Source organism: Epinephelus fuscoguttatus, linkage group LG20, assembly GCF_011397635.1.
Source record: "Epinephelus fuscoguttatus linkage group LG20, E.fuscoguttatus.final_Chr_v1".
Classification (NCBI taxonomy): Eukaryota; Metazoa; Chordata; class Actinopteri; order Perciformes; family Serranidae; genus Epinephelus; species Epinephelus fuscoguttatus.
This window is the reverse complement of record NC_064771.1, coordinates 27652491-27679860: the sequence shown is the minus strand read 5'-3', so window position 1 is coordinate 27679860 and position 27370 is coordinate 27652491. Positions and strand designations below refer to the sequence as shown.

The 27370-nt window shown below is 41.8% G+C and overlaps 2 protein-coding genes across 6 annotated transcripts; both read left to right on the top strand.

Moving 5' to 3' along the window:
- The first annotated feature begins 4093 nt into the window (after nt 1–4093).
- Nucleotides 4094–11484, top strand: LOC125881103 (uncharacterized). Of its 3 annotated transcripts, none has more exons than XM_049564097.1 (9): nt 4094–4299; nt 4385–4453; nt 4691–4802; nt 5668–5990; nt 6272–6538; nt 7530–7667; nt 7740–7811; nt 8880–9021; nt 9739–11484. In XM_049564097.1, exons 4-9 carry the CDS (start codon nt 5735–5737, stop codon nt 10565–10567), a joined length of 1704 nt encoding a protein of 567 aa, XP_049420054.1. In that variant the 5' UTR covers nt 4094–4299; nt 4385–4453; nt 4691–4802; nt 5668–5734; the 3' UTR covers nt 10568–11484. The 3 variants fall into 3 exon arrangements, with proteins under 3 accessions (XP_049420054.1, XP_049420053.1, XP_049420055.1); XM_049564096.1 differs by having other exon boundaries at nt 4385–4473; XM_049564098.1 differs by lacking the exon at nt 4094–4299 and having other exon boundaries at nt 4339–4453.
- A 3032-nt stretch (nt 11485–14516) lies between these two features.
- Nucleotides 14517–27346, top strand: LOC125881074 (NACHT, LRR and PYD domains-containing protein 3-like). Of its 3 annotated transcripts, none has more exons than XM_049564023.1 (10): nt 14517–14578; nt 14708–14850; nt 15082–15213; nt 15291–15356; nt 16171–17956; nt 19204–19365; nt 19451–19624; nt 19763–19930; nt 23350–23396; nt 23484–27346. In XM_049564023.1, the coding sequence occupies exons 2-10, from the start codon at nt 14727–14729 to the stop codon at nt 24002–24004; spliced, it is 3180 nt and encodes a 1059-aa protein (XP_049419980.1). In that variant the 5' UTR covers nt 14517–14578; nt 14708–14726; the 3' UTR covers nt 24005–27346. The 3 variants fall into 3 exon arrangements, with proteins under 3 accessions (XP_049419980.1, XP_049419978.1, XP_049419979.1); XM_049564021.1 differs by having other exon boundaries at nt 15082–15219; XM_049564022.1 differs by having other exon boundaries at nt 14521–14578; nt 14712–14850; nt 15082–15219.
- Nucleotides 27347–27370: the final 24 nt, after the last annotated feature.

Below are 27370 nucleotides of genomic sequence, written 5' to 3'. Positions count from 1 at the left end.
GGATGAAACTTTATTGATCCCTGGAGTACATTCACGAGCGACTTCAGCAGTATATAAACTAACTAAAATGAGCTTTTACCATGGACACATCAGTGCATCAATAACTTTAATCCAATAATTAAGAACCAAATTACTTTTACTTTGGCAGGGCTGTGACTGAATTTGTTTTACTCTGACCTTCTCCAGAGCTTTGACTAGTTTTCCTTGAGCCTCCCTGAGTGACTGGCAGCAAATGCATGACCTTCCCTCCACCATAAATGAGTTATTAGAAAACTTACACTTTGATGCTTGAAAGTTTTAGGTTTAAAGTTGAAGATGAAAAAAAAATCCCAGCTGATCTCAAACAGCCCAATTAACTGAAGGAGCAGCTGACTGATGGAAGGGAGTCAGCTGATAGATCACATGATTCCTTTCTATGCAACCAACTGGCGAATCTCATTCAGAGCGCCCTATTTAAACTGCTCTGGTCTGCCTACTGTAGCTGCTCTTTGTTACAATAAGTTGTAAAAATGAAAGGGATACCCATTTCAAGCCAAGGTCTCACTCTTTCCTTTAATGTAGGAATGACTGTTGAAAGATGTTTTGATGATGAGCAGTTCACACAAGAGTAAAAGGTGGTTTTGGCAGGGTGAAACCACCCATGTCTCCTGGCTTAGAAAGATGTTTTTCTTTAGAGATTCTGATTGCTTTGTAATTCAAAAGAATTCTTCTTTTTTCTTTTTTAGCTCTCCTTCACTCCAATATCCTCCTGAGACCCCTCGTCCTCATATGAGGATATCACATTTTGGGTTTGCTGCACCTTATACTCCATTGTGCTCAATTTAGACCTGTTGTCCTCATTTGTGGACACTTCTTTGTGCCATCTTGTGGTAGCAAAAGCACAATACACTAGTACATGTAAAAAACAAGATGGCAGCCAAGTCAGTTTGCAGCTGATCGCGTCACAAAAGTAGACAAGGTCCAAAACCTGATCACATTTTATGGTTGAGCAGTTTGATAAATCTGACCAATTTTAGCAACAGTAACAAGATAAGACGTCGTTGATTAGGAAGTACTCGTTTAAAGATATTGGGACTTTATTATTGCAGCATTTCACACAGGCCAATTAGGTGTGACAGACAAAAAGGACATTCCTAGCTTGGAGTATGAAGCAAGGGAAATTCATACAGAGTGTTCTGTCAACAGTAGAAAAGGTGATGGTAGAGGATTGTTCGAGGGGCATAATCTCCAATATATATGACCTTTTGGGAGGCCAGTCCTCAGAATCATCTATGAAGAAACTAGAGCCATGGAGAGAAGACTTTCGTGAAAACATCGAAAGTGAGGACTGGGAGAGGGCATCTACTAAAGCATAATCACAAACTTAAATTACTGCAGTATAACTGGCTGATGTGAACCTACATAACTCCAGAAAAGCTCAATAAATACAATAGTATCATACCTGATTTATGTGTCAAATGTGGAAAGGAAAAAGGTACACGTTTCCTCTGTTTTTGGCAGTGTACTCAAATAAAAAAGGTTCTGGGAAGCAGTGAGCGACACCATCCGGGATATATTATCCATACAGATACCTCTACACCCAAAGCTTTTTATACTAGGTTTGTATCCACCCAATCATATCATCAGCAGGAGAATACAAATTTCTTTTGAAATGGGCCTGTTGCTTGCTAACAGAGTTATTGCTCAGTCATGGAAGAAAGTCGGTAGGTTGAGTAAGGGTAGATGGATCTCTGAACTATCAACAACTCTGCCCTTGGAAAAAAATTACACACGCTATCAGAGGTAGTCAATCTCTCTTTTTCTTTTTACGATGTATATGTTCACATTCTATTTGTGTGTACGTCTATGTCTTTGTTTATTGTTGTTAAAATCAATAAAGATACTGTTGGGGGAAATAAAGCCATACCAAAGAAAAGGTAGGGTCTCAGGAGGACATTGCTGTTACCATAATCATCATCAGACTGGCACTAGTGTTGGAGTGATGTAATGCAATACACAGCTTTCACCACTAGAAGATAGTCGAGTGCTGAACAACGGAAGTGAAAGTATTTACAGTCCTTCAGCAGCAACAGAACACGGGGTTCATCGCAATATCTCTCCTCGACTCCTCCGTCCTGTGTCCTCGATCACTTGACCCGGAAAGCGATCGATACCCACCATCTTGTAGGACGTTTAATTTCGTTAATTGCACTCAGAGGAGTCGAGGAGAGAGGAGAGAGGAGGCTTTCAGAGGAAAGGGAAGCGTGGATACTTGAGTGCAGCCTTCGCAGAAGTCTTTTACTGACCGACACACCTCCCTGATTGGATATCAGTTATTGATTGGACTGATCTGATACATCCCAACATCACTGGAGTTCGATCTGTTATTTCCCTCATCAACTTTTATTATGGATACAATCAAAGAGTCAGTCTGTCAGAGAGGCTGTCTGTCAGAAAGTCAGTCTATCAAAGAGTCAGTCTGTCAGAGAGGCTGTCTGTCAGAAAGTCAGTCTATCAAAGAGTCAGTCTATCAGACAGGCTGTCTGTCAGAGAGTCAGTCTGTCAGAAAGGCTGTCTATCAAAGAGTCAGTCTATCAGAGAGGCTATCTGTCAGAGAGTCAGTCTGTCAGAAAGGCTGTCTATCAAAGAGTCAGTCTATCAGAGAGGCTATCTGTCAGAGAGTCAGTCTATCAGACAGGCTGTCTGTCAGAGAGGCTGTCTGTCAGAAAGGCTGTCTATCAAAGAGTCTGTCTGTCAGAGAGTCTGCCTGTCAGAGAGTCAGTCTGTCAGAGAGTCTGTCTGTCAGAGAGTCAGTCTGTCAGAGAGTCTGTCTGTCAGAGAGTCTGCCTGTCAGAGAGTCTGTCTGTCAGAGAGTCAGTCTGTCAGAGAGTCAGCCTGTCAGAGAGTCTGTCTGTCAGAGAGTCAGTCTGTCAGAGAGGCTGTCAGAGAGTCAGTCTGTCAGAGAGTCAGTCTGTCAGAGAGGCTGTCTATGAGAGTCAGTCTGTCAGAGAGGCTGTCTATCAGAGTCAGTCTGTCAGAGAGGCAGTCTGTCAGAGAGGCTGTCTGTCAGAGAGCCTGTCTGTCAGACAGAAACACTTTACCATCACTGACTCTTTTCCATTCAGTCACACTGAGGCTGATCATTCCTGAGCGTCGGGTTGATGAGTTACAGAATTTTAATTCTCCCTGAAACATTTGGCCTAATAAATTATTTCCAGTGTTCAAAGACACCGTGATCATATTCTGGGTCATTAAATGATGAACTCACAGTCACATTATCAACAAATACAGATGCAAATAATGAATAAATCATATAAACACACAGTGTGACTCTGAGCAGGACACAGGACAGATTATAAATACAGTACGCAGGTTGTTGTTCACGTGATTGTTAGACAGAGAGAAAACACTGCTCTGCTACTGAGAACTGGATCTGTATCTTTATCATTATAGATGTACATATAACATTCAGTGTGCAGTAACAAACTCCTATTAACCACCTATCCAAACGATTATTTTTTACTTTTGTTATTAATATTATTATTTATTATTTATCTGTCTATCTATGCAGTAGGGGCACATAATATTGATACAACAGTAAAGGCCAAACACAAGTTGGTTACTGGTTGTGGTCTAATTTCTACTCCAATTGCCCATTTGAAGAAGAATATGGAAAAAGCACGTGGAGTTCCGTTATTTTTTATTCACACGGACAAACAAATTAATGCGTTTTATATTTGTTGTTAATCCTGTTATAAAACAAATAAGTTGAACACATATGCTTATGCTCAGTTTGCATCAGTCATTTATTCATTTAACCCTAACCCAGCCTTTAGTAATATCATTAACTAATTTCACTACTTGGGATACAATTTTGTTTCAGTTTGTGGCTGGTAGCATATATTCCTTTTTTTTAATTCAGTTCCGACCTTAGTAATTAAATAATGTCTTTCACCGTGTTGTCCGCGTTTATATATCCTGCATGAAACAACACGATGAGAACGTGTTATCTAAGCATGCGCATTATCTAAGATGCGCTTTTTGTAGTCCATCTTTAGAAAATTGTAGTTTCACCACAGCAGACCCACGTCAATAACATCCGCCGTCGCATCATTACGTAGCCCAGTGTAAGTGCAGTTGGATTCTCTCAGCACCGCAGTTGTCTTTTCCTAAGTCCTCATGAATTCTCCTTCACATCTCCCCTTGGCCTCGTGACGCCATCGAGGACAAGGAAAAGTGGTTAGGAAAAGACTTTTCGACCTTCTTCTTCTTCTTCTTCTTCTTCTTCTTCGAACAGACCAACCTCCGCTGCGACTTCCGGTAGGGACTGTAGATATATTTCTCATCCCTTGTCCACCATCTTGTCTGAAGTTGGGTCCGTCTCATACTCTTTGGTCTCTCTCAGGAGGAGACGCTAGTGAGGGAAACGTAGATGTGAAATCTGTTTTTTGGATGAACACACGGACATGAGGAAGTAAGAACAACTCCTAACCGGTAAATATTTGTTAAAAGTATTGTCTTTAGCCGAAATAACGGTGGTTTTCTTTATTAAACACGATCAGCACCAGCTAACAGTTTAGTTTATTGACTACAGATAGACGTGACTGTGGCTCTAACGTTACTCGAGCTCTGTTGCTTTTATTTGCTCTGTAACATTTCCTGTACGGTTCTCTGTTTAGCCTACATTTTATTTATTTTGATTTATTGTCAGGTGCAGCTCACCTGCTGGTAGATAAAGAGTAAACTGACACAAGTGAACACCGGAAATAGCAGTTAAGTTTCTGCACTCAAGACCACCGAGACGACGGGTTGGCTTCCAGGAGGTAAGAGACCAGTCATATCGTCAGGAGACAACACGTTTAGACATAGTTATAAATACATATAAACACATGTGTTGTGTATATATGTTGTTCAACTTTGTATACATGTCGTATTTCAGCCAGATGTGTCATGGTTGTCATAGTGACGTCAGCTGTTTCAACCAGGAAGGACGTCATTCATCATCTCGTTGGCCTTTTTAATCTTTGTTTATTATTATTATTAATGTATTATTATGATACATTTAGTATTTATTACATTTATTATTATTGAGTTTCGTGAAAGGCGCCTATAAATAAAATTTATTATTATTATTATTATTATTATTATTATTTATTGTACCGTGAAAATCTCATCCATGTTTCCGGTGTTTTAAATTTACTTACTGGATTTACGCACTGGACCTTGAAATGACTCCCACACTAGAAGAGTTTATTTGCACTGTTTCTTTATGTGGAGTAGTTATACATGATGGTATTTAGAGACGACGAGTCATGAACAGAACGTTAACAAAAATGCTCAGTGACGTTAGGATCTGTTGTTTGGATGGATTTTTGTATCCTTTATGTTTTTGTCTCCAGTCAGATCAGTACGTAAAGACGTGTTTTAAAGGCAAAACTCACCCCTGAAACTCTAAATTTTCACAAATCAATATACTTTTAGAAACAGTAAATAAACTTACATTTGAATGAAATTGACTGACATGATTTTCAAACAGTTTTCACACCTAAAGAATATATTCTGTTTAGAATAAAGCTGTGTTAACTACTCCAAATGTAATCAGCTCCGTATGTGTGCAGTGAGGCTTTTGATGCTCATTTCATTTGATCCAATAATTAATTCTAACTTCTTGTTCATTGTCTGTCACAGTGAGTTCACAGCTCTGGTGAAGTTTGATTGATCGTTTGAAATCCTGTGAACCTGCTGAAATTCCAAAATGGCTGAGAAAATCAAACTCCTGAATCACCTGGATGACCTGACACAGTATGAGATGGAGACATTTCAGTGGTACTTGATCCATTATAACCAAGAGGGACATCGACGCATACCGATGTCCCACCTGGAGGGCGCTTCCAGAATGAAAACTGTGGATAGAATGGTGCAGGCTTTCGGGGGAGACGGTGCTGTGGAGACCACGATGGACATTCTCGTAAAGATACATCGTAATGACCTTGCAATAAGGTTAACTCAAGGTAATATGTCTTAGTATGCTTGGTAATCTCTGAGTAGGGCTAGCTTTATTTTAATGGATAATAAACATGTAGAGAACACGTATATCTGTTTATACATTTTATTGTGTTGTGACCATTACTATTGAGGTGTCACACTCTGTTTCTCTAAACTTTACAAAGACAGAGGGGAATTAATGTTTTGGTAGAGCATAACAAATATAATCTTCATTTACAAATATGTGACTAAATTATCATATTTCTCAATAATGTCTGATTTCTAACGCGTTTATTTAAATTTGCAGCCAAACGCGTCTCAAAAGTGGATGCACATTGGATCGTTAAGGATCTGTCTTGTCCAGTTTGTCGTGATATTTTCACGGAGCCTGTGATGCTGCAGTGTGGCGACAGCGTCTGTAAGAGCTGCATGCACAAAGACGAGAGGAGGGAACTCACTTGGACATGCCCAAGCTGTTGGAAAGAGACACACACTGAACCTCAGGTTAATTCCGCTCTGAAGAGGTTGTGTGAAAACTATAGAAAAAGAAAAGGAGAAGGACCCCTCATAACAGGTGAGGTCACATTCGTTATTGATTTGACTGCTTATCTACATTACTAGTAGTGTTGTGGATCTTAATATTTCACAATGTATGTAAGATTTTATCTGCTAAACATCAGCAGGCTAAAGCGATAGTTCAGATTTTTCAAAGTGGGGTTGTAAGCGGTACGTATCCATAGTCGGTTGGGACACCATTTACTACTGTGGTTGGGGACAGCAGCAAAACTCATTTTCGCCACCTAAAAAAATCAACATCATTTTTCGTGTACACTATGAAGAATATTTTCGCTGCTTTACTTTGACGCAGACAGCCTGTTACAATGGGAAGCTGTTCATGGCTTCAGTTCCCCATCTATGCTCAAAGCCACCAAACTCCATAGACAAAAACAGTAATTTAACATCGCTGAACACAGGCTGCTGGTCTACCGCTGCATTGATCATTTAGTTAGTTTGTGTTATTGGATGACTTTGGTGAATCCAAATTATCCCCATTGAACACCAAAAGTCAAACAATGACACAAAGAAAATAACCTATCGAGGCAGCGGTACACCAGCAGCTTCTGTGTTCAGCAATGTTAAATCGCTGTTTTTCTCAATGGAGTCTGGCTTTAAGGAGAGCAGTAAAAGGGATTCCCGACATAAGTCGCTGTCAGCAAGGTAAAGTGGTGAAAATACTCTAAACAGTGTACACTGATATTTATTATTTTAGGTGGCTTAAATATGTTTTGTTGCTGAACCGCGTCTGCAGCAATACGTTGCTTAGCTTCCATGGCGGCACCCCTGTGTGCATGCCGACTGACATCTACAGTATGTAACACACTGACCGTGGATAAGTACCTCATACAACCCCACATGAAGAAAAATCCAAACTATCATGAATGTGTTTGCATGCTGACGCTAGCATTTAGCTTAGACACAAGACACAATCATTTTGGTCCAGTGATCAGTCACTACACTGTATTTTTCTAACAAACTCTTTTTTTATTTGTTTATTTTTTATTCAGAGTCAGTTTCCACTATTCAGGCTTCGTTGCATCAATTCAAACCCAGCTACAGCGCTCGGAATGGAAGCAATTTGGTCGCTCCCATCATGAGTGGTAATAATATTGGTGGTAGCGTCTTCATCATCGGCACAGTCCAAGGTAGATACATTAAACATGGGAGTAGCTGAAACTGGGGTTTGGGCTCTGCTGATTTTTTTCCTTCTTTTGCAGGGTCTGTCGTTTCCTCAAAACAGGCACTGAACCATGTGTTTGCAGACAGCTGTGGTGCTCTGCAGCCCCAGAGTGAGTACTTCTTACAGCCCATTACCTATTGCACTTAGCAATTTGATAAAGGACAGAGTGGGATAAGTTGACCCACCCCCTGTTTTTAGGCAACTGTGCACATCTGTTGTCATGTCACCATTAATTCAGGAAGCACCCATCATATCTGATCTGATGACGAGAACTGGATACAGTGCCGGGTTTTGAGGCCATTCTCAGGGTGCTTTCAGACCTAGAGTTGTCTTGCTTTGGTCTGAATCAGGGACTAATTTTGTTTCAAAGTTGTGTAATTGCCTAGAGTTGGTTCATGTTCTCACAGCAGCATTTACAAGCGGACCAGATCAAATGCCTTGTGTGAGAAAGCTGCTCTTGATTGGTCAGAATTTCCATGTGGGTAAAATCCAGGAAGTAAAGCAAACATTGAAGAAGAGTACACTTGCAAGATAAATGTGACACTTTCTAATGTCACAATGGAGGGACAACTACGCAGGTTGATTTTAGCGCTGCTCATCGTGGACTATATTGCTGTCATTGTTCATTTTAGTCAAACCATACAGTTTGAAAACGAGGCGCGGCTCCAACTAGAAAACAATGTTTTGATGCATTGGATGTGCTGAATGTGCATATTAAGGCAGTACAGGAGGAGGTGCACATTAATAATCCTCCAGGACTGTAACATGCTCATGTTTAACCCAAACAATGTGTCATGTGACTGCAGTTGGTTCACATCCAGGTCGCAACACGTACCAGAATTTGTTTGTAACCTGACCGAGACCACCTCTTCTAGAAGCTCATGGTCTGGTTGTTTTGGTGCATACCTGAGTGTGATTGCTGTGTTCACACCTGCCCAAACAAACTGCACTTAGTGGGCAAACAAACTTGAGTTTGATTGAACTGAATATATAAACCTTAAATTTGTTTGTTTCTGACACAAAAAGGAATAAAATTTTGACAGATTACATTAAAATTACATCCCTTAAAATCAAGAGGGCTTTGTGACCCGCGTTGCTCTTTGCTCTCATATGGTATCTTATCTTATTATATGTTAACTAATCGTAGCTTACCTTACCTTATCTTATTTTCTTTTAGATCAAGATTGGTCCAAGAATTTGATGGCCTGCCACTATCTCTCCTGCTGTATGACTGAAGCAGCATCTTTGGAAAGAGCTACAGCATTCAATAAAACCACAGTTGGGGAGTTCTTTGACAATCTGTCTGAAGCGATGGACAGGTAACAGAACTCATTTATTTATGACTACATTAATCACTAATATTAATGTCAAATATACAAAACAAGAATTTAAAGACTACACATTTTTTTGCATTTGTAACAGGTTCAGGTTAAAGATCTAAGGCATTTTCAGACACCCAACAGATACATACTTCTTTTTAAGATTTTAGTAACAACTTAGTTAAAATCTCCTTTTCCAAGACAATCCTTAAACCTGACAGGTGTGGTGTATCAAGATGCTGATTAAACAGCATTATTCTACGCAGGTGCACCTTGGGATGGTCACAATAAAAGGCTGCCCAAAAATGTGCAGATTTATGACATCACACAACGCCACAGATGTTTCAAGTTTTGAGGAGGTGTGCCATTGGCATGCTGACTGCAGGAATGTCCACTAGAGCTGCTGCTGCCTGTGAAGTTATGTTCATTTCACAACCGTAAGACATGTTCTGTGTCGTTTCCGTGAATTTTCCAGTACATCCAACCGGCCTCACAACCGCAGACCATGTGAACCCACACTAGCCCTGCACAGCTCGTCATCTTAACCAACGTGGATGGTTGTGAGGCCGGTTGGATGTGCTGCCAAATTCATGGAAACAACACAGAGGACGTCTTATAGTTGTGAAATGAACTTGAGGTTTACAGGCAACAGCTTTTTTCAATAAGGTGTAACATTTCTGATTCTCATCATGACTCTTTCATGTCTTTGTTTTACAGGTACAGATTCCCTCCAAACATGATCTATAATGTCGCCGTAACAGGTGTCACACCAGAGCAGACCTCAAAGCAGGCAGTGGCAGTAAGAGGAAAGACACAAGTGGGCGTTATCACGCCTGCCGAAAGAGAATCGCATGTGACTGTGGTCTGTGCAGTCAATGCCACTGGGAATGCAGTCCCTCCCATGTTTATCTTCCCAGGGGTCGAATACAATGACCACTTCATCACAGGAGCACCTCCAGGATCAACTGGCGCCTCCACCCCATCTGGCTGGATCAATGAAGACACCTTTGCAGAGTTCCTTGAATGTCTGGTTCGGTACACCAACTGCTCCACCGACCACCCCGTGCTGCTAATCCTTGATGAACATCAGGTCGCCTTTTCACAGAAGGCACTGGATATAGCAAAAAGAAAGGGTATTGTTATGCTCTCAACCCCAGCCCACACGTCCCATCGCCTGCAGCCTCTGCACAAGAGTGTTTTTGGTCCATTTCAGACCTATTACAACAGAGCTCTTGATGGTTGGCTGAGATCTAACCCAGGCAAAACAGCCAGCATATACCAAATCCCTGGATGTGTGAATGAGGCTTTCATGTCAGCCATGACGCCACGGAATATCAACGCTGGATTCACGTCCACTGGGATCTTCCCTTACAGCAGGGACATTTTCTCTGATGAGTTTGAACCAGACGTGGCGTCAGACAGGCCAAATCCTGTGGATTCAACGTCCATGTCTGCTGAGCTGCTTTCACATGCTTGTGCTCCACCAGGTGGCCCAGATTCAAATCCACACAGTATCCAGAGTTATAGACCTTGTAGCATCCAATAATGTAACTCGGGCTGAAACAATTCCTTGAGTGACTTTATTTATTCTTAAATCCATGACTAAAAAGCGTCGTTAAATCCAGTGCAACTGTACAGCAGGCTGTGTTTCGCATGGATGGTTGTCTCTGTTGCACAACGCACTTATGTTACTTTCTCTGTTGATCGCCTGCACAGCTGTAACGTGGATGTGAAGCGCGGATTGCAAGACAGTGGAGGAAGAGGGACAAGAAAACAGCAAGAGACAAAAAGAGGAGACACGTCAAAAAGTGTCAAGAGTGTGGGATCATTACAAGTTAAAATGAAAAGAACAAAACGTAGTTAGCATACCACGACAGCACGTCCTCAGTGCTACAACATCTCAGTAGAAAACCTCCGGTGTATGCATCGAGTTCACAGAGCGGATCTGACTCAACAAGGGAACACTATCATCACGTTTAATTGCATTTAACCTTCATCAGGGATTGCTGGCTGAGATTCAGAACACATGTAAAGAACGTACGCGTATCGCTGCTTTATAATGGCTGATTTATAAGAGAAATCAATGCGGTGGCTAACGTCACAGGGTGATGTATCACGTGTATTAGCCAGATTTTGCTAGGGAATATAATATAATCCAGTACAGCAGGTATATTAATTTGCAGTGAGTAGGGTCAGCAGGTGTGAGGAACCCCCTTGACCACAGTGAATGAGTCGAAACTAGACAATCACAGGAACTTAAAGTATGATATTTATAAAGGCCAAGTAATAAATATCAATAAAAATGTATTATAATCTTTTTTGTTTGTTTGTTTTTTTAGAAAGTTGCAGAGTGGTACTTTGGACAGCTTTGTGCAAAGGGTTCCACCATGTTTAACTGAGGAAGCAGCTGAGTTTACAGACAGCAGATGCATCATTTGATCTGTCACAGCTGTTAAAGGTCACACTGCAAGTGGGTTTTTTTTTTGCAATTAAAGCAATAAAAATGTTGAATTTTCAAAAAAGGAAACAAATGTCTTGCTCATTTATCTCATTTCAGAGACTTGTATTATTTACTCTTTTATATTACCATTACCCTTAAATAAAGCTAAAGTAATTTAACAAAAACACGCAGTATTTGTTATCCTGTTACTGGATTAATCACCAGAATACCCGATTACTAAAAGAATTGATAGCTGCAGCCCTAAATGTAAAAACTTCCTAAAAACAATAACATCTGAAAATGTAATACTGAACTTAATCGAAAATATAAAAACCCAGTAACGTAATAACTTGACCAACAATGTAATAAAATGGCCTGACTGATATTTTTACAGGTGATGTAGTACCTTCACAGTGGTTTTTATTAATTTTATCAAAAAGCTGATGATGTAATAATTTTGAGTGCATCATTTTTAATACTGTTGTGTCCTAACACGCTAACATTTGACACTGAATTCATGGTCGGAAAGGTGGACTTTATGTAGAATCTGAAGTTAACAACAGATGGCAGGTGGTACGTTGTTATCAGGCAAATAATCCCTAAAATCCCTGGCAAAGTGGCAAAGAGAGACGCTCATGCATTTAAAGCCCCGTTTCAGTATGGTACCTTTGGAACCAGCAGTAACCCTTCAGACATGGTACCTAGACCCTAGTGTTTGCACTGCAAACAGTACTCTTAAATGTGGGCGGGGTTGTTGTCACTCACTGCTCCGTCCAGCACTCACTGTATTTCCTCATTACCGGTGACACAGATGGAAGTCTGCACCTCGTTTATCGTCCACAGAACGAGGCTGCACGCCGACATTTTCAGAACAAAATAGAACAGGCTGCAGTGAGAGTCTCTCTCCGTGGAATATTTAAAAATATTCTCCTAAATATTCTTGAAAGAGATGCCTTCATGGCCACAGATTGAACATATTTCTTGCAAGTGTTCCTATCTCCCAGCACTACTTAACAGCCCAACAAAGTTAAACAAAAAGATATATTCGGGAATAACACCATAATTCTACACACCTTAAAAATCTGGTCTCAGGTGTAACTGATACTGAAGGCCCCTAAAACATACCTGGACATACCTATATGCTTCAATCATGCATTAAGACTGGGTCTGGAGGGTACTACTACTCTGGGAGATTTGCATATGTGATCACTGTGCCTCTTTCCAGCAACTGCAGCAGACACTTCAGCTCCCTACCCCACATTTCTTCTGCTTTCTACAATTGAGGCATTTTTTAAGGGCTCATGTCCCATCAAATGAGCAGAAACTTTAAAACAACAAGGTGAACCCAAACGCAGAATCCCAGGACACAGGAAAACACAAGGTAAGTATCCTTCCCTACATCCCCATATACCGAAATAACCAGAACAGAGAAAAGAAAGACAAGCTAGCAAAAGGGCAAATCAAGGACTTGGACTTAGGACGTGACATGACGGGACGGGGCGGGACTAATGGTGGTAACAACACTTAAACTTCCACTTAAAAAGAAGGAAAATGATGGCATCCAGAGTTGATTTTTCTAAGGTTAGTCTCTCTAGCGGTACGAATTGTGATAGCTAGCCCAGGAACAGCAAAATAGAGTAGAAGAAAACCACATATTTGATAAAGTCCAATCTGTCTTCAGAAAAAATAACAGTAGAGAAACTGCTCTACTTAGAGCAACAAATGACATTTTGTTGAGTGCAGACTCAGGAAACCATACAATTCTCATTTTACTGGACTTGACTGCAGCATTTGATACAGTTGATCACACAATCTTACTCAACAGACTAAAGAACTGGGTTGGTCTGGTCCTATTTGTCAACTAGAAAGTTCAAAGTCATTGGTGACAATTTCAGTTCATCAACTGCTCGAATGTCATGTGGTGTCCCACAGGGCTCAGTCCTTGGGCCTATTTTATTCAGCTTGTATATTTTACCTCTTGGTCATGTTATCTGCAATTTCACCTCTGTATCATACTGCTCTTACGCTGATGATTCTCTGTTATTCATCTCATTTAGCCCTGGACATCATAGCAACCTGGACTCTGCACCGCTGCCTTGCTGCGGCTTCCAACTTCCTACAGCTTAACACACATAAGACATAGGTCCTGGTTATAGGTCCTGACCAGACCTCCAACAGTTTCATCCCTACCTTGGATCACTAACAACTTACACAAAACACTCTGGAAACTTAGGAGCTGTCATTGATCCATACCTTAACTTCAATCAGCACATTAAGGGGGTTGCTCAATTCATTTTTCCAAAATAGAAGTACACATTTCTTTCAAAAGTATGTCATATCTAACTGGACATCTGGCATATCTTTTAATAAATACAAACAAGGATTTAAATTAAATGTTATTTTCAGGACTGATTTTATGAGGAATTGAACCAAATTCCAGATGATATTGCCAAAACATATGCATGGATCTTCCTTCTTCAGTTTTGCATCTTGGGTAGTTCAGTGTATCGTCTTTGGAAATTTTAGGCATTTTTATGGGAGTGAGATAAACTGAACAGGTTGAACCTAATAAAGTGGCCCGTGAGTGTTATACAAGTTGTATTGTTGCTATAAAGTAGTTTTTTTTTTACAGGTGCAATGATCCCGTGAGTGTTGTTATACTTGAAAATCCAAAGAACAAAGTGGTTAAATAAAAATAAATATAAGACATTAAAAAGTTTTGCCATATTTCCAGTGGTGGAATGAACTCAGTACATTAACTCAGGTACTGTACGAAAGTACAAATTCTGTGTAGGTTGACTTGTATCATGTACCACGGGGTTCCTGTAGATCCTTAAAACCTGTCTTGAGCTGCAGGAACCCTGTATTTATAAAGCAAAGCAAGATGTCATGTTTTTGAAAGTGAAGTACATTTTGTAGTAAATGAAACTGTTTTCAGAGCTGCAGTTTATTCGAGGAGACTCTACAGTAGACAAGAAACACCAGCTTCCTGTTTTCTTCACCCAGGAAGGAAGCACAAGAGGTTTTTTTTTTTTTATCTGTCCAAAACCCCTCAGTTTACAAGCAGCGGCTGTCAGCGTGTAAATCAGATGGCGATCACAGTTGTTATTGAGGCAGGTAAGCATTTATTTTAATCTTTAATCTGTCGGACTCAACGTAGTCATTCTGTATCTGATTAATATTCCATTGATTCCATTGATTGATGTTCATTAATGTATTTTATTTCTATTTGATACCTAAAAAAAGACAGGAAAGTCTCCGTGTCATGCGTAAGGCCAAGATGAAGACAGTCGATGAAGAGTGTCAATCACCAGAAATTGTGCAGGGAGCTGATGAGAAAAACATAGAAGATAAGAATGTTGCTGATAAAACAAACTTGGTCGCTCAAGGTAAGGATGTCAAATTAAGAATAAGAAGTTACTATGGCAAATAATCTGACCAAAAGTCATGATGAAATAATACAAGTGCAAGATCTCAGTTCCTAAATTGTAAATATAAGATTTGGTTGACCTAAAAAGCACCAGATACGTCTTAAAATCTGACTTCAGTGCTCCAGTGATCATTCACTACACTGCAGTTTGTAACTAACTGCTGAAACTGAGTTTTGTGGTTTCTCTCAGAGTCAGTTCCCCCTATTCAGGCTGCGGTTCATCATTTCCAACCCAGCTACAGCGCTCAGAGTGGAGGCAGTGTGGTCGCTCCCACCATTATTGGTTGTAGAATTGGTGGTAATGTCAACATCATCGTCTCAGGTCAAGGTAGATACATGAAGCATGGGATTAGCTGAAACTGGCGTTTGGGCTCTGCTGATTTTTTTCTTCTTTTGCAGGGTCAGTTGCTTCCTCAGAAGAAATAGTGGACACTACAGACTGCTGTGACGCTCTGCAGCCCCAAAGTGAGTGCAGCTGCCTTTAGAAATTTGACTTAACCTCCTGAGATCCTGTGTCCTCATATGAGGACATCACATTTCCGGTTTACTGGACTGTTTACTTCATACTGCTTAACTTAGACCTGTTGTCCTCGTTCATGGACACTTCTTTGTGCCATCTAGTGGTAGTAAGAGCACACTACACTAATCCATGTAAAAACAAGATGGCAGCCATCTCTGCCAGGTCAGTCTTCAGCCCACCGTGACACAGAAGTGGACAAGGTCCAAAACCTGATCACATTTTGTGGTTGAAACTGGTTTATTTATGATTAATAACCTTTGTAACTTGATATGACAACAAATTTGACCAATAGCAACAGTAACAAGATAAGACGCTGTTAATTAGGAAGTAATCGTTTGAGGACATTGGGACTTAATTATCGTCTTGTTTGAGGACATTGGGACTTTGTTATCGTCTTGTTTGAGGACATTGGGACTTAATTATTGTCTCATTTGAGGACATTGGGACTTAATTATCGTCTCGTTTGAGGACATTGGGACTTAATTATCGTCTCATTTGAGGACATTGGGACTTAATTATCATCTCGTTTGAGGACATTGGGACTTAATTATCGTCTCATTTGAGGACATTGGGACTTAATTATCATCTCGTTTGAGGACATTGGGACTATACTTATCAGGTCCTACTAATCCAAAATAGCTAGGAGAAATTATGAATGCATACCAAACAAAAGTTCGGGTCTCAGGAGGACATAGACACCTTGATTCTTTAGAATGAGAGAAAAACCTAAGTAACCTTTGAATGCATTTTCTCCTTCAGATGATAAGATTGCGGAATGTCAAGTGAAACTGAAAGCCACTCTGAAAAGGAACTTCAGCCACTTGCCCGAAGGGATGACAACTGAATCAAACAGGATACCTCTCGATAAGATCTACACAGAGCTCTACATCACCAAGGGAGGAAGTGGTGAAGTCAACAAGGAGCATGAGGTGAGACTGATTGAGACGACATCCAGGACACATGAGGCCCAAGAGAAATCAGTCCACTGCAATCAACTCTTTGTTCCACAACAAGGCAGAGAACATCCCGTAAGAACTGTGATCACAAGGGGAGTCGCTGGCATTGGAAAAACCGTATTGGTCAATAAATTCACTCTGGACTGGGCTGAGGAGATAACAAACACAAACCTGGAATTTGTATTCCCTCTCTCTTTCCGAGAGTTGAATCTGATGAGAAAGAGAATCTTAAGTCTGGTGGATCTTCTCAGCACCCTTTTCCCTGAAACAAAAGATTCAGGTATCTTTATTAATGATAAAAAGATGCTCTTCATCCTGGATGGTCTGGACGAGAGCCGCTTGTCTTTGGACTTCCAAAAAAACGAAATAATGTCCGATGTGACGCAGCCCACCACGATTGCGGTGCTTCTGACCAACCTCATCAGGGGAAGACTGCTTCCTTTTGCTCATGTTTGGGTAACATCTCGTCCAGTAGCCTCCAGTCAGATCCCTCAAGAGCACATTAATCTGGTGACAGAGGTACGAGGGTTCAACAACCCCCAGAAAGATGAGTACTTCAGGAGGAAAATCAGCGACGAGCGCTTAGCAAACAGGGTGATCGCACACGTGAAATCCTGCAGGAGTCTTCACATCATGTGCCACATACCAGTCTTCTGCTGGATGGCGGCAAGTGTTCTTGAGAGGAAGTTACAGACAACGGACAGTAAAGACACACCAAAGACCCTCACGCAGATGTACATACAGTTTGTGACCTTGTACGTGGAGAACATGAAGAAGAGGCTGCCTGGAAGAAGAGAGTCAAACGCTGAGTGCATAAGAGATAACCTCATCTCGTTGGGTAAACTGGCCTTCAAAGAGCTCGAGAAGGGCCACTTGATCTTCTATGAGCGCGACCTCATCCTGAATGGTTTAAAAGTCACACAGGCGTCCATGTTCTCAGGAGTCTACACGCAGATCTTCAATGAAGAGCGGATACTGTGCGAGGAGAAGATGTTCTCCTTTGTGCATCTAAGCGTCCAGGAATTCTTTGCTGCGTTGTACGTCTACCTCACATTCCACAACAACAATGACAACGTCCTGGTCAAGAAGTCCTCTGTTTCGAGACGTTTCCTGTCAAGAGATCCATCAGAGCTCATCCTCTACAAGGAAGCGGTAGAAAAGGCTTTGCGGTGTGAAAATGGACACTTTGACATCTTTCTGCGCTTCCTTTTGGGTCTGTCTCTGGAATCCAATCAAACTCTTTTGAAACATCTCATGACCAGCAACAGAACAAACCAAAGAACAAGAACAGAGATCATTAAACACATAAAGGAGAAGATCAGGGCAAGTCCGTTCCCAGACAGATGCCTCAATCTCTTTCACTGTCTGAATGAGCTGAACGACCACTCTCTTGTGGAGGAGATTCAGAGCTACCTCTGCTCGGGCAGTCTTAACAAAGCCAAACTTTCACCTGCCCAGTGGGCCTCTCTGGTGTTTGTGTTACTGACATCAGAAGAAGAGATAAGTATGTTTGAACTGAGCAACTACACCAGGACAGAGGAAGGTCTTCGGAGGCTGCTGCCTGTCGTGAAAACAGCCCGAGTAGCAAAGTAAGTGCCTTGTAAAAACAGATCATAAACTCTTAGGCTTTTTTGCCCCTGAAATTAAAGATAGTCAGCTTCAGTGCACAGATTCTTTTTGGCATGTAGGAAAAGCGATCTAAGAAACTTGAAAAGGTTACACAGCAGTCGATAAGACTGCTGAACTCCTGACGATGTGGTTAGGTATGGTCTGATGTACTTGAGACCACTTTCAGGGTGTGGACAGAACATGGAGTTACCACTTGTTGGATGAGCAAGCAAGATTATTCGCCTGAGTGCAATTAATATATAATATGATGGGTAACAAAAAGGTTACGCACTAGATAACAGATAAATTACTTTATGTGTTAGTTTAAGAAGATTTGAACATGTAACCTGTGTTGCTTTCCATTTAGCTCAGAAGTCAGAGGTTGGATCTGGGAATTATGTCACACCTGATCTGATCCTGCTCCAGAAAACCAAGATGTTGTTAGCAATACCAGTCGATAACAATGCATTACATTGTATTTTGTACATGCAAACCAGAGCAACATGTCCACAGATAGAGGTTAGACTGTAGTGTGTGTTCAAGTAATTTAATAAGACAGAAGTGCTAATAAACACTATATTACTACATTATTACAGCTTAAAGAGCCTGGATTTTCATTGGTGGGTGAAGTGTTTGCTATTAAGCTTACCATATCAACTTAGAAGGTGATGTCAATGTTGTGTTTACAGTTTGTTTTTGCTGCCTCCAAGTGGCCAAAGTTATTAAGGTTTGAGTATTAAAGCATGGGTAGGCAGTTGTACTTTGGCGTCATTGGGCAATAACACCATAAACTTTGAGCATATTGTAATTCAAGTGGTTTGAGAGAACACTGGAGTTCTGTACCTCCTCTTGGCTCTGTTTTCACACCAACGATTGCAAAGCAACTCAAAAAAGGAAGACAGACGTATCAAAAAGAGAGTCTATTTTCAAATTCTGCTTCTTTTCTTTTAGCCTTTTCCAGATTTCTGTTTTTACTTCAAATATCAATAACTTCGCCTTAATATTCCAAATGAGGTGAATGGTATTAACATTTAAATATAAATGCTGTAAGGTGGCTTGTCACATTGCAGTTGCCTAAAATTTGGACAGCTGTGTTTGCATTAGACTCCAACTGCTTAGCTCTTATTCCAAACAGGGCAGAATACTATGCAGAATGTCTAACCTCAATAGAAGGGGAAATTTCTTGATGACATTATTTACCTTTCTCATAATGTCTTTCCTCCTGCAGTCTAAATGCGTGTAATCTCACTGTGAACTGCTGTGAAATCCTGGCCAATTGCATCAACTCATCCCAGGTCAGAGAGCTGGACCTGGGTAACAACAACCTGACAGATGCAGGAATAAAATTGCTCTCTGGTGGACTGAAGAACAGCAAACTGGAGACACTCAGGTCATACCCCAATAAAGTTTTCTGTTCTCTTCTCCAAGCCAAATAAACACGTTTTTGACACTGTCCGTATTTTCTGTTTGTTTAGACTGAAGAGCTGCAGCCTGACAGAGCTCAGCTCCGATGACCTGGCCTCGCTTATCAGCTCAGCCTCCTCCGAGCTGAAAGTCCTGGACCTCTCCGACAATGACTTTCTGGACACAGGAGTCCAAAAGCTCTCTAGTGGACTGGGGAGCCCTCACTGCAAACTGGATATACTCATGTGAGTGCCCTGAGAGAAATTCCACACCAGATGAATTATTTAATAGCTGGATACAGTACAGAGCAAAAAATCCAGTTGTTGCTGTCTTTGTCATGGAGATCAGATCGGATAAAATGTCTTTTTGTGCCTGTTGTGAAGTTTGTCCCTGTGCAGAGTGACAGAGGAAGGCTGCACTTTCCTAGCATCTGCTTTGAACTCATCCCGTCTGAGAGAGCTTGACCTGAGCTACAACCACCCGGGACATTCAGGCCTGCAGCTGCTGTCTGCTCTGCAGGAAGACCCACAATGCAGCCTGCAGAAACTCAGGTAGGAATGCTGTCGACTAGAACCTGAAAGTAGCTCATCAAAGATTTATTTAGACACTGCAGTATGGAAATACCAAAGATCTAGTATTAAAGATAATTGTGTAATGTGAGGGTTTGATATGTGGTGGCTGGATCACTCTTATTGAGAGGAGGGATAACTTTCTTACGCAGCCTTGTACTTGTCTCCACACTTTCAGCTTCATCAGCCCCAAATCTTGTGTGTGATTTATCCTGGCTTCATATGAGCAGAGGAAATCTCCGCTGGTCGCTAGGCTAATTTATACAATGTAAAATGCCATAGGCTTGTGCTAATAATGTTAGCATGTTATATTTGTTTGGAAAACGTGTTTAGTATAAGACAGTTGTTTTGTCAGTGAACCTTGTGAGTTGTAATGGAGCCGAATTTTGTAACATTACCTTTGTTAAATGTTGCTGTTGTCCCTGGCTTCATATGGGTAGAGGAAAAGTCCACTAGCTGCTAGGCTAATTTATGCAATGTAAAATGCCATAGGCTTGTGCTAATAATATTAGCATGTTGTATTTGTGGGGAAATGTCTCCAGATAAAGACAAGTGTTTGTCTGTGAATGCTGCGAGTTATAGTGAAGCTGATTTGTGTACTTGTGTTTGACATTGTTTCTATTAAGCCATGTTTAATGTGTGTTTAATGTGTGTTTTGAGTCAACTAAACTTTACAGCACTTCACACAAACCTGTTACAACCCGGCTCTTAGGCTGCAACAGGAATGGGAGACGAAACGAGTTTACCCGCCCAAAACACTCAAACCACCAGTTAATGCTACAGAACCAGATTACAACTCATATGCTGAGCTCAAATGGACCCAGTGCACAGCCAAAACATCAGTGAGGAACTTTCCTCCTAACTGCTTAACCAAAACTTACTAATACTCACTCCTAGTCTTCATGTGGCTTGTGGCAATTATTTATGCATTAAAAACCAGCAGGCTTGGTTTATCAACTGACACTCCACGTTGCCACAACACTACCAAAAAAAATGCAACCCAAACGGGAAGCATCATACAACCTAGCAGTGACAGAAAAACAGTAATTTATGATCAGTGACCATGCACATGGGACCCACAGAGCTCCATGTCACCAATAAACACTGCCCAGTAACACAAAAATGCAACCCTCAGAACTAAACAACTTTCTGTTAAACAAAGCTGCTTCCATAAACCCAAAGTAGCAAAAATAGCCTACTCACCAAAGTTGTCTGCGTCCCAACAAAACCAGATGCCAGAGCAAAAGCACAACACATTAGAGCACACAGCCAAAACCAGCACACAGCTGAACCAGATCACCTAATTAGCAAGGACAATCAAGAATGTGTCTGCTGCTACCAAAGGTATGAATACACATAGCAACAAATCAAACTGAATGGACAAGCTCTCAACTGTCACGTCAAGTAGCAACACAACCAAACTGGGCCAAATCACCACGAAGCCTCGACCTCATCTTACCAACGTGGTGAATTTCAGCTTCGGATGAGCCCCCACTTGTTACAACCCATGTTGTACCAATGTGTGTTTTGAATCAACTAAACTTTACAGCACTTCACAAAAAAAACGCAGCTGACTAGTGTTTTGGAGGTGTAACTGCAGAGTGACACAGACACACCACCGCACAAGTATAAATGCTCACATTGGCGTTGGCTCTGCACCGAGCTGACGCACAAGTATAAATCTGCCTCTACTCTTCTTCTGATTGGCCAGTAATCATTGCCTTCATTCGTTCTGTTGGTTAGGTTTAGGCAAGAGGTGTGGGATTGCCCTCACCATCATAGGAAATGCATATTAATGTCCCAGACTCAATTTAATATCATTGGTTCCTGACTCACACGTCTCTGATCTTACCAATCAGAAGCTTGGAGGACTTAAGTCCAGTTCGGACCAAAGATTTGCAACGAAACGAGTCAAAACAGGCTGTTCTGTAACGTTCTAAAAACCTGCCAGTTCACACCGATGCAGCTAGATGAGATGGTGTATCATCTCTATGCAACAACTCTGTACTTCTGTTCTGATTTGCAGCTTTTATTTTGTGGATGAATATAATTTGTAGCTTCTTAAAATATGAATGAGGATTGTGATAGTGAGATACTGGCTACAGCTGCATTTGTAGTAGCGATGAAAGGCGAAAAACAGAAACAAAATGAGCATCAGATGGTGTGTATTCATAATAAATACACCACAATAATATAAGTAAGCAGTGCCAAATAGTCAGTGAGAATCTGTGTTTGAGTTGGTGGGGGTATAAACACATTTAGCGAGTAGCAGCAGCGACCCACCGTCCGACTTCGGCACATCGTGAGGACGGAATCAGAGTTCTCAGTGGGGAAGGAGTACCTGCAGCAGCAAGCAAACACGTGTTTTCGCTTGTTTTAGAAACAAGTGAAGTGCTTTACTTTCAAAAACCAGCCGCAAGCGATTTGACCAGCTGAGTTGCACGGGACACCATCAGCCATCTTCAGTCAAGCTCAGACCGGCCAGTTCACACTGCTGCAACTTTTCTCCACAACGTTTTAAAATGGTTTTGTCTTGTAGTGAATCATTGGTCTCTATAGAGATGAATATTGAAACAGTGAACGCATAAACCTTTCCTTGCCCTGCATGTTTGCCTCCAAGGGTTGGAACATGGATGTATAAAGAGAACTGGATACAGCACTGAAGGTGGGGCCCCGTTAATTCCTCTGAACGCTGCTCAGTGGCACGTGAAGCCAAAAAAGTTCGACTTCGTGATGGTGAAATTACCCGGATCCACTTGGTTTGCCACTTCCAGTTTACTCCACTAACTCTAATGGGGATCAAATGATTTAACCATGTGGCTCTTCTAGACTCTAAATGTCATCATACCAAATAAATCAAATCCAGAGTGACAGGAGTCATTTCATGAGGCCTGTGACACTCAAAAGAACGTATCCACTGATTTACAGACGTCTCTTTCACAGTGTAAGTCTTTTTGGGCACCGTGGCATCATGTGACAGACCAGGAAGTTGTAGTTACACAGTTTGGCCACTATGCCAAATTAGCTTCAAAGTCTGGCACACTTCCCGGGGGCCTGGATTGGAAACCCAAAGTGACCAGTGACGAGCTTCACTGGTATCTGATTGCAGTCAAACACATGGTGGTTGCATGTAGGGCTGATTCTTTGGAGGTCATGGACATTGTAGGCAAAGTATACCTCAAATTTACAGTCCAACAAAAGCAATAAAACTGACAGACAGTGATAAAGAGGAGCTGCTGCGTCCATGCACGGCTTTATTGTCTCAATATGAATCCATCCAGGTTGTCTTTGTGCTGCACCAACAATAATATAACTTGGTAGTGAGGAAAAAGTTGAAAAGTTGCAACACTTTATTGAAACAAGTATCAGAAAACGTGTTTTGTTTTTTTGTTATGTTTCAGTGTGGAACAGTGTGGTGAATCCAGGATCCAGCCAGGTCCAAAGAAATGTGAGTAACCAGCACTTTGTATGTCTCTGTTTCCTTATGAACTCATAAAACAGCACTGAGTAGCATATTCTGGATCTGCTTCATCAGACACCAGCAAACTCACTCTGGACCCAAACACAGCACACAGGGACCTTTCTCTGTCTGAGGGAAACAGGAAAGCAACGCGCTGGACCGAGCAGTCCTACCCTGATCACCCGGACAGGTTTGATTTCTGGAGACAGGTGTTGTGCAGGGAGGGACTGACTGGGCGCTACTACTGGGAGACCGAATGGAACGGGAGAGTTTTCATAGGAGTCGCCTACAGAAGGATGTGCAGAAAGGGAGAGGGTCACGATAGCTGGTTGGGCCAGAATGACTCTTCCTGGGGGCTCAACTGCACCAAAGATGGCTACAATAGCTGGCACAAAGGCGTGAACACTGCTTTGAAGATTGCACCAAACTCCTATAAAGTAGGAGTCTACCTGGACTGGACAGCTGGTAGACTGTCCTTCTACAGGGTCTCCTGTGGCACACTGACCCTCCTTTACACCTTCCAAACCACCTTCACCGAGCCTGTGTACCCAGGGTTTCAGCTTGGCTGGGTGGACTCCACAGTGTACTTGTGCTAAACATTACCTGGACATTGTGACACGAAGGACATGTAGCATTTGTAGTATTTTCTTTTCTTCTGCTCTGGGGTTATTTCCTGGGGTTATTTGCCCAAGTTTGAGATGTCGGATTTTCAGATTTTTGCCTCACCCTGTACTGGATTTTTGAGGCCGACACATGTAAGAGTTCCCTTAAATTAGTTTGAAGCCACGCCATGGCAATGTCCAAGTCTTTGACGATTAGACACCTTTGAGGTGGTAAGACTTAAGGAGGGTGACGAATCCATAGTCAAATTTGCTGTTGCCCTCTTTGGGAGAGGTAAGCAACATTGCTCTAGTGGTCATTTCCGTGTTTTGGCGCTGTTAAGTTGTTTATAAGTTCATTTTATGTTGACGTAAACCTGTGTTACTTATTTTGTGTAGGGGTTTGAGTTCATATGGTTGTGTCTGATGGAGGATTTTGTTTTTACCGCTTGCTGTCAGGAATAAAAGGAGATCGCCTCCAAAGATACCCATGGTCTGGGCCTCTTTGTATCAACACAACGCAGACATCACTAGAGTCCACGGGTTACAAATGTTTCTATGTTTTCTGTATATTAGACATGCATTAACGCATCAAATTTCATAACGTCACTTCACATTACCTGTTAACACGCTCTGCAGTCTTTTCCCATGCCACCTCACGCTGATCCATCCATGGATCTGCGGTTTAGTGGTCCATCTACGTCCCAACCCTCACCTATGGTCATGAGCTCTGGGTAGTGACCAAAAGAATGACATCGTGGATGCAAGCGGCCGAAATGAGTTTCCTCCGTGGGGTGGCTGGGCTCAGCCTTAGAGATAGGGTAAGGAACTTGGACATCTGGAGGGAGCTCGGAGTAGAGCCGCTGCTCCTTCGTGTCAAAAGGGGTCCGTTTGAGGGGGTTTGGGCATCTGATCAGGATCCTCCAGGATCCAGAACATGCATGCTGGAGGGATTACATATCTCATCCGGCCGGGGAACACCTTGGGGTCCCCCAGGAGGGGCTGTAAAGAGTTGCTGTGGAGAGGGACATCTGGGGTGCTTTGCTTGGCCTGCTGCCCCCGGGATCCGGCTTCAGATAAGCAGATGAAAATGGATGGATGGATCGATGGACCTCACGCTGTTTAGCTACAGCTGGCGTATTAAATTTCTTTCTTTTTTTTTGAAAACAAGTTCAAAGTCCACATACGTGGTCATAAAAATCTCCTGTTCAGTTTCTTTCTGCCACTGACAATCACGTCATCTGTGTTCCACTGATGACGACTTTACGTGCTCGCCGTGAACGCACTTCCCTCAGGCTGAACATGCTCAGAACTGATAGAGCTAATTCTGATCAGCTGCTCTGGACCTGAAAACTCAGAGTTTCACCAAAACTTAGGCTCAGTCAACTCGGTGATCGGGATTAGGCTCAGAGATTAATGTGCCTGCTTTCTGAAACAGGGCCCTGTAGTCTCATTTAGCCACTTGTGAGCAACCGTAGAAGAAAATGTGAAGTATCTGAAGCCTCTGTTGACCACAGACCTTATTTTAGACATCTTAAGAAAAAAAAAAAAAAGAACTCACTGACTTCAAGATGAGGGAAGCGCAAGTGCCAACATGCTAACTGATCTCTGGGTTTTAGGACTCATTCATGCAGCACTCTATAAAAACAGTGGAAGCAGAAATTGAGAACATGTTCTTATGAAACCAAATCTATCTGCATGAGTAGATACTGAGAGGAAGTGAAAACATGTAGTGAAATATGGGGAAATTTATCAAACCATCAGTCACTGGAATAGCTTTCCCTCTTTACATATTTCAACCCTACAGTAAGTTTTACACTTACACTTAGAGTTTTACACTGCCTATTCCACCCTGTGATGACTGCAACCTTATTTCTAAACTCAATGTTAAATAATTTTAAATAATTTTTTTTTCGGGGGCGTGACCAAAGTCTACAATGGTAAAAATATGGGTCCCTCAAGAAAAAAGTTGGGACCCACTGATCCAGACCACTGGTTCCCAATAGGTCCAGATTTCTCCTTAGTCATCAGTTTAAAGTCCACACAGTTTAGCACATTATGTGTCACATGTGCGTTCCGCCATGTCTTTGAGCAGAAAACGGCACTTCAAAATAAAAGCTCTGTGCTAGAAAAAAGTTCTTTTAACAAACCCGACACCTTTACAAGTCACTTGGGGCTAGTGATGTTATGCTCAAGCCAGTTTGCTTGACACAGTGCCGATCTTTTGAAGCGCAAGTGTTCGGAAACAGTGTTTCAATCCCTGCTTCGGTGCGGTTACATGATGGCTTCTCATTCGGAATTAAATAAAACTGAAAGAAATCATTCAGAATTAAAGTTTTTCCAGGTAGTTTACATGGGAAATATTCATTCCGAATGAGGGTTTACACAGGAGATCAGTTTAATCGCCTTTATTCGGGTCCGCGCAAGGTTTGGGGCAGGGAAAGTTTCTGATTGGATAGGGGGCGGGGCGGATGTTACGTGTTTACGTTTACCGCAAGAACACTGTAGTCCTCGTTCCGGATAACAAGATGCTTGACGACGCCGTTCTTAGTGCCTTTTTCTGGCTTGTTTTGCTTATATTCTTGAAGCAGCAGTACGACAACAACCTTGTTCTGCTAATGCTTCGTCTGTTGAGGAGGAGAAGAAAGGTAGAAGGTCGAAGAAGGGAGATAGAAGACCGCGAATGGAAACTGTTGAGTGCAACGAGTCCGACTGCTCTACACGTTGCTATGCACGCTATATACGTGATCGCATACGTCAGGGCAAGGAAACGAGCATGTGCAGAAAGACCGGAATGAACTTAAAGAGGAATGAGTGTATACAAGTGCGAGAAATTCTTTCATTCAGAATTAGAAACGGAATATTCCAGCCCCTTACATCGGATTGAATATTCAATCGCATTGGCCATTTTCATTCTGAATTAGGTGTTTACAAGATCACTTTTAATAGGAATGAACTTTAATTCCAAATGAAAAGGGAATTAAACTGTCCATGTAAACACACTCATTGACACGTGGCTACAGAGAGCGAGGCCTTGGTACAGGCAGTCTTGAGGCTTTTTCAGGTCTTCCACTTAGATGCAGTTCTGACACACAGCCAGCAGATGTCACTCTCCTGATTGTATGAAATGCTTCGAAGCAGAGTGTCATTCTTGAAGCAGTTGCGTCAAAGTGGTTCATGAGGCTTCAATTTCACCAGCACTAGTTGGGGTCAATTAAAAATGGACGCACGACCCACCAGTAAGGATCTACTGATCTAGACGCCACCTGTACAGCCATATTAAGAGAATGTATTCTGCTGAAATGTAAAACGTGTGTACACATGATTTGTAATAAAGCTCTTTTGTCAGTGAAGGGAGACGCA

Coding starts and splice junctions, on each gene's coding strand:
- LOC125881103 (XM_049564097.1), top strand. CDS start 5,735: ATGGCTGAGAAAATCAAACTCCTGAATCACCTGGATGACCTGACACAG. Junction 5,991..6,271: donor TGCAATAAGGTTAACTCAAG/GTAATATGTCTT, acceptor TTAAATTTGCAG/CCAAACGCGTCTCAAAAGTG. Junction 7,668..7,739: donor CATCATCGGCACAGTCCAAG/GTAGATACATTA, acceptor CTTCTTTTGCAG/GGTCTGTCGTTTCCTCAAAA.
- LOC125881074 (XM_049564021.1), top strand. CDS start 14,727: ATGCGTAAGGCCAAGATGAAGACAGTCGATGAAGAGTGTCAATCACCA. Junction 15,357..16,170: donor TGACGCTCTGCAGCCCCAAA/GTGAGTGCAGCT, acceptor TTTCTCCTTCAG/ATGATAAGATTGCGGAATGT. Junction 17,957..19,203: donor AAAACAGCCCGAGTAGCAAA/GTAAGTGCCTTG, acceptor TTCCTCCTGCAG/TCTAAATGCGTGTAATCTCA.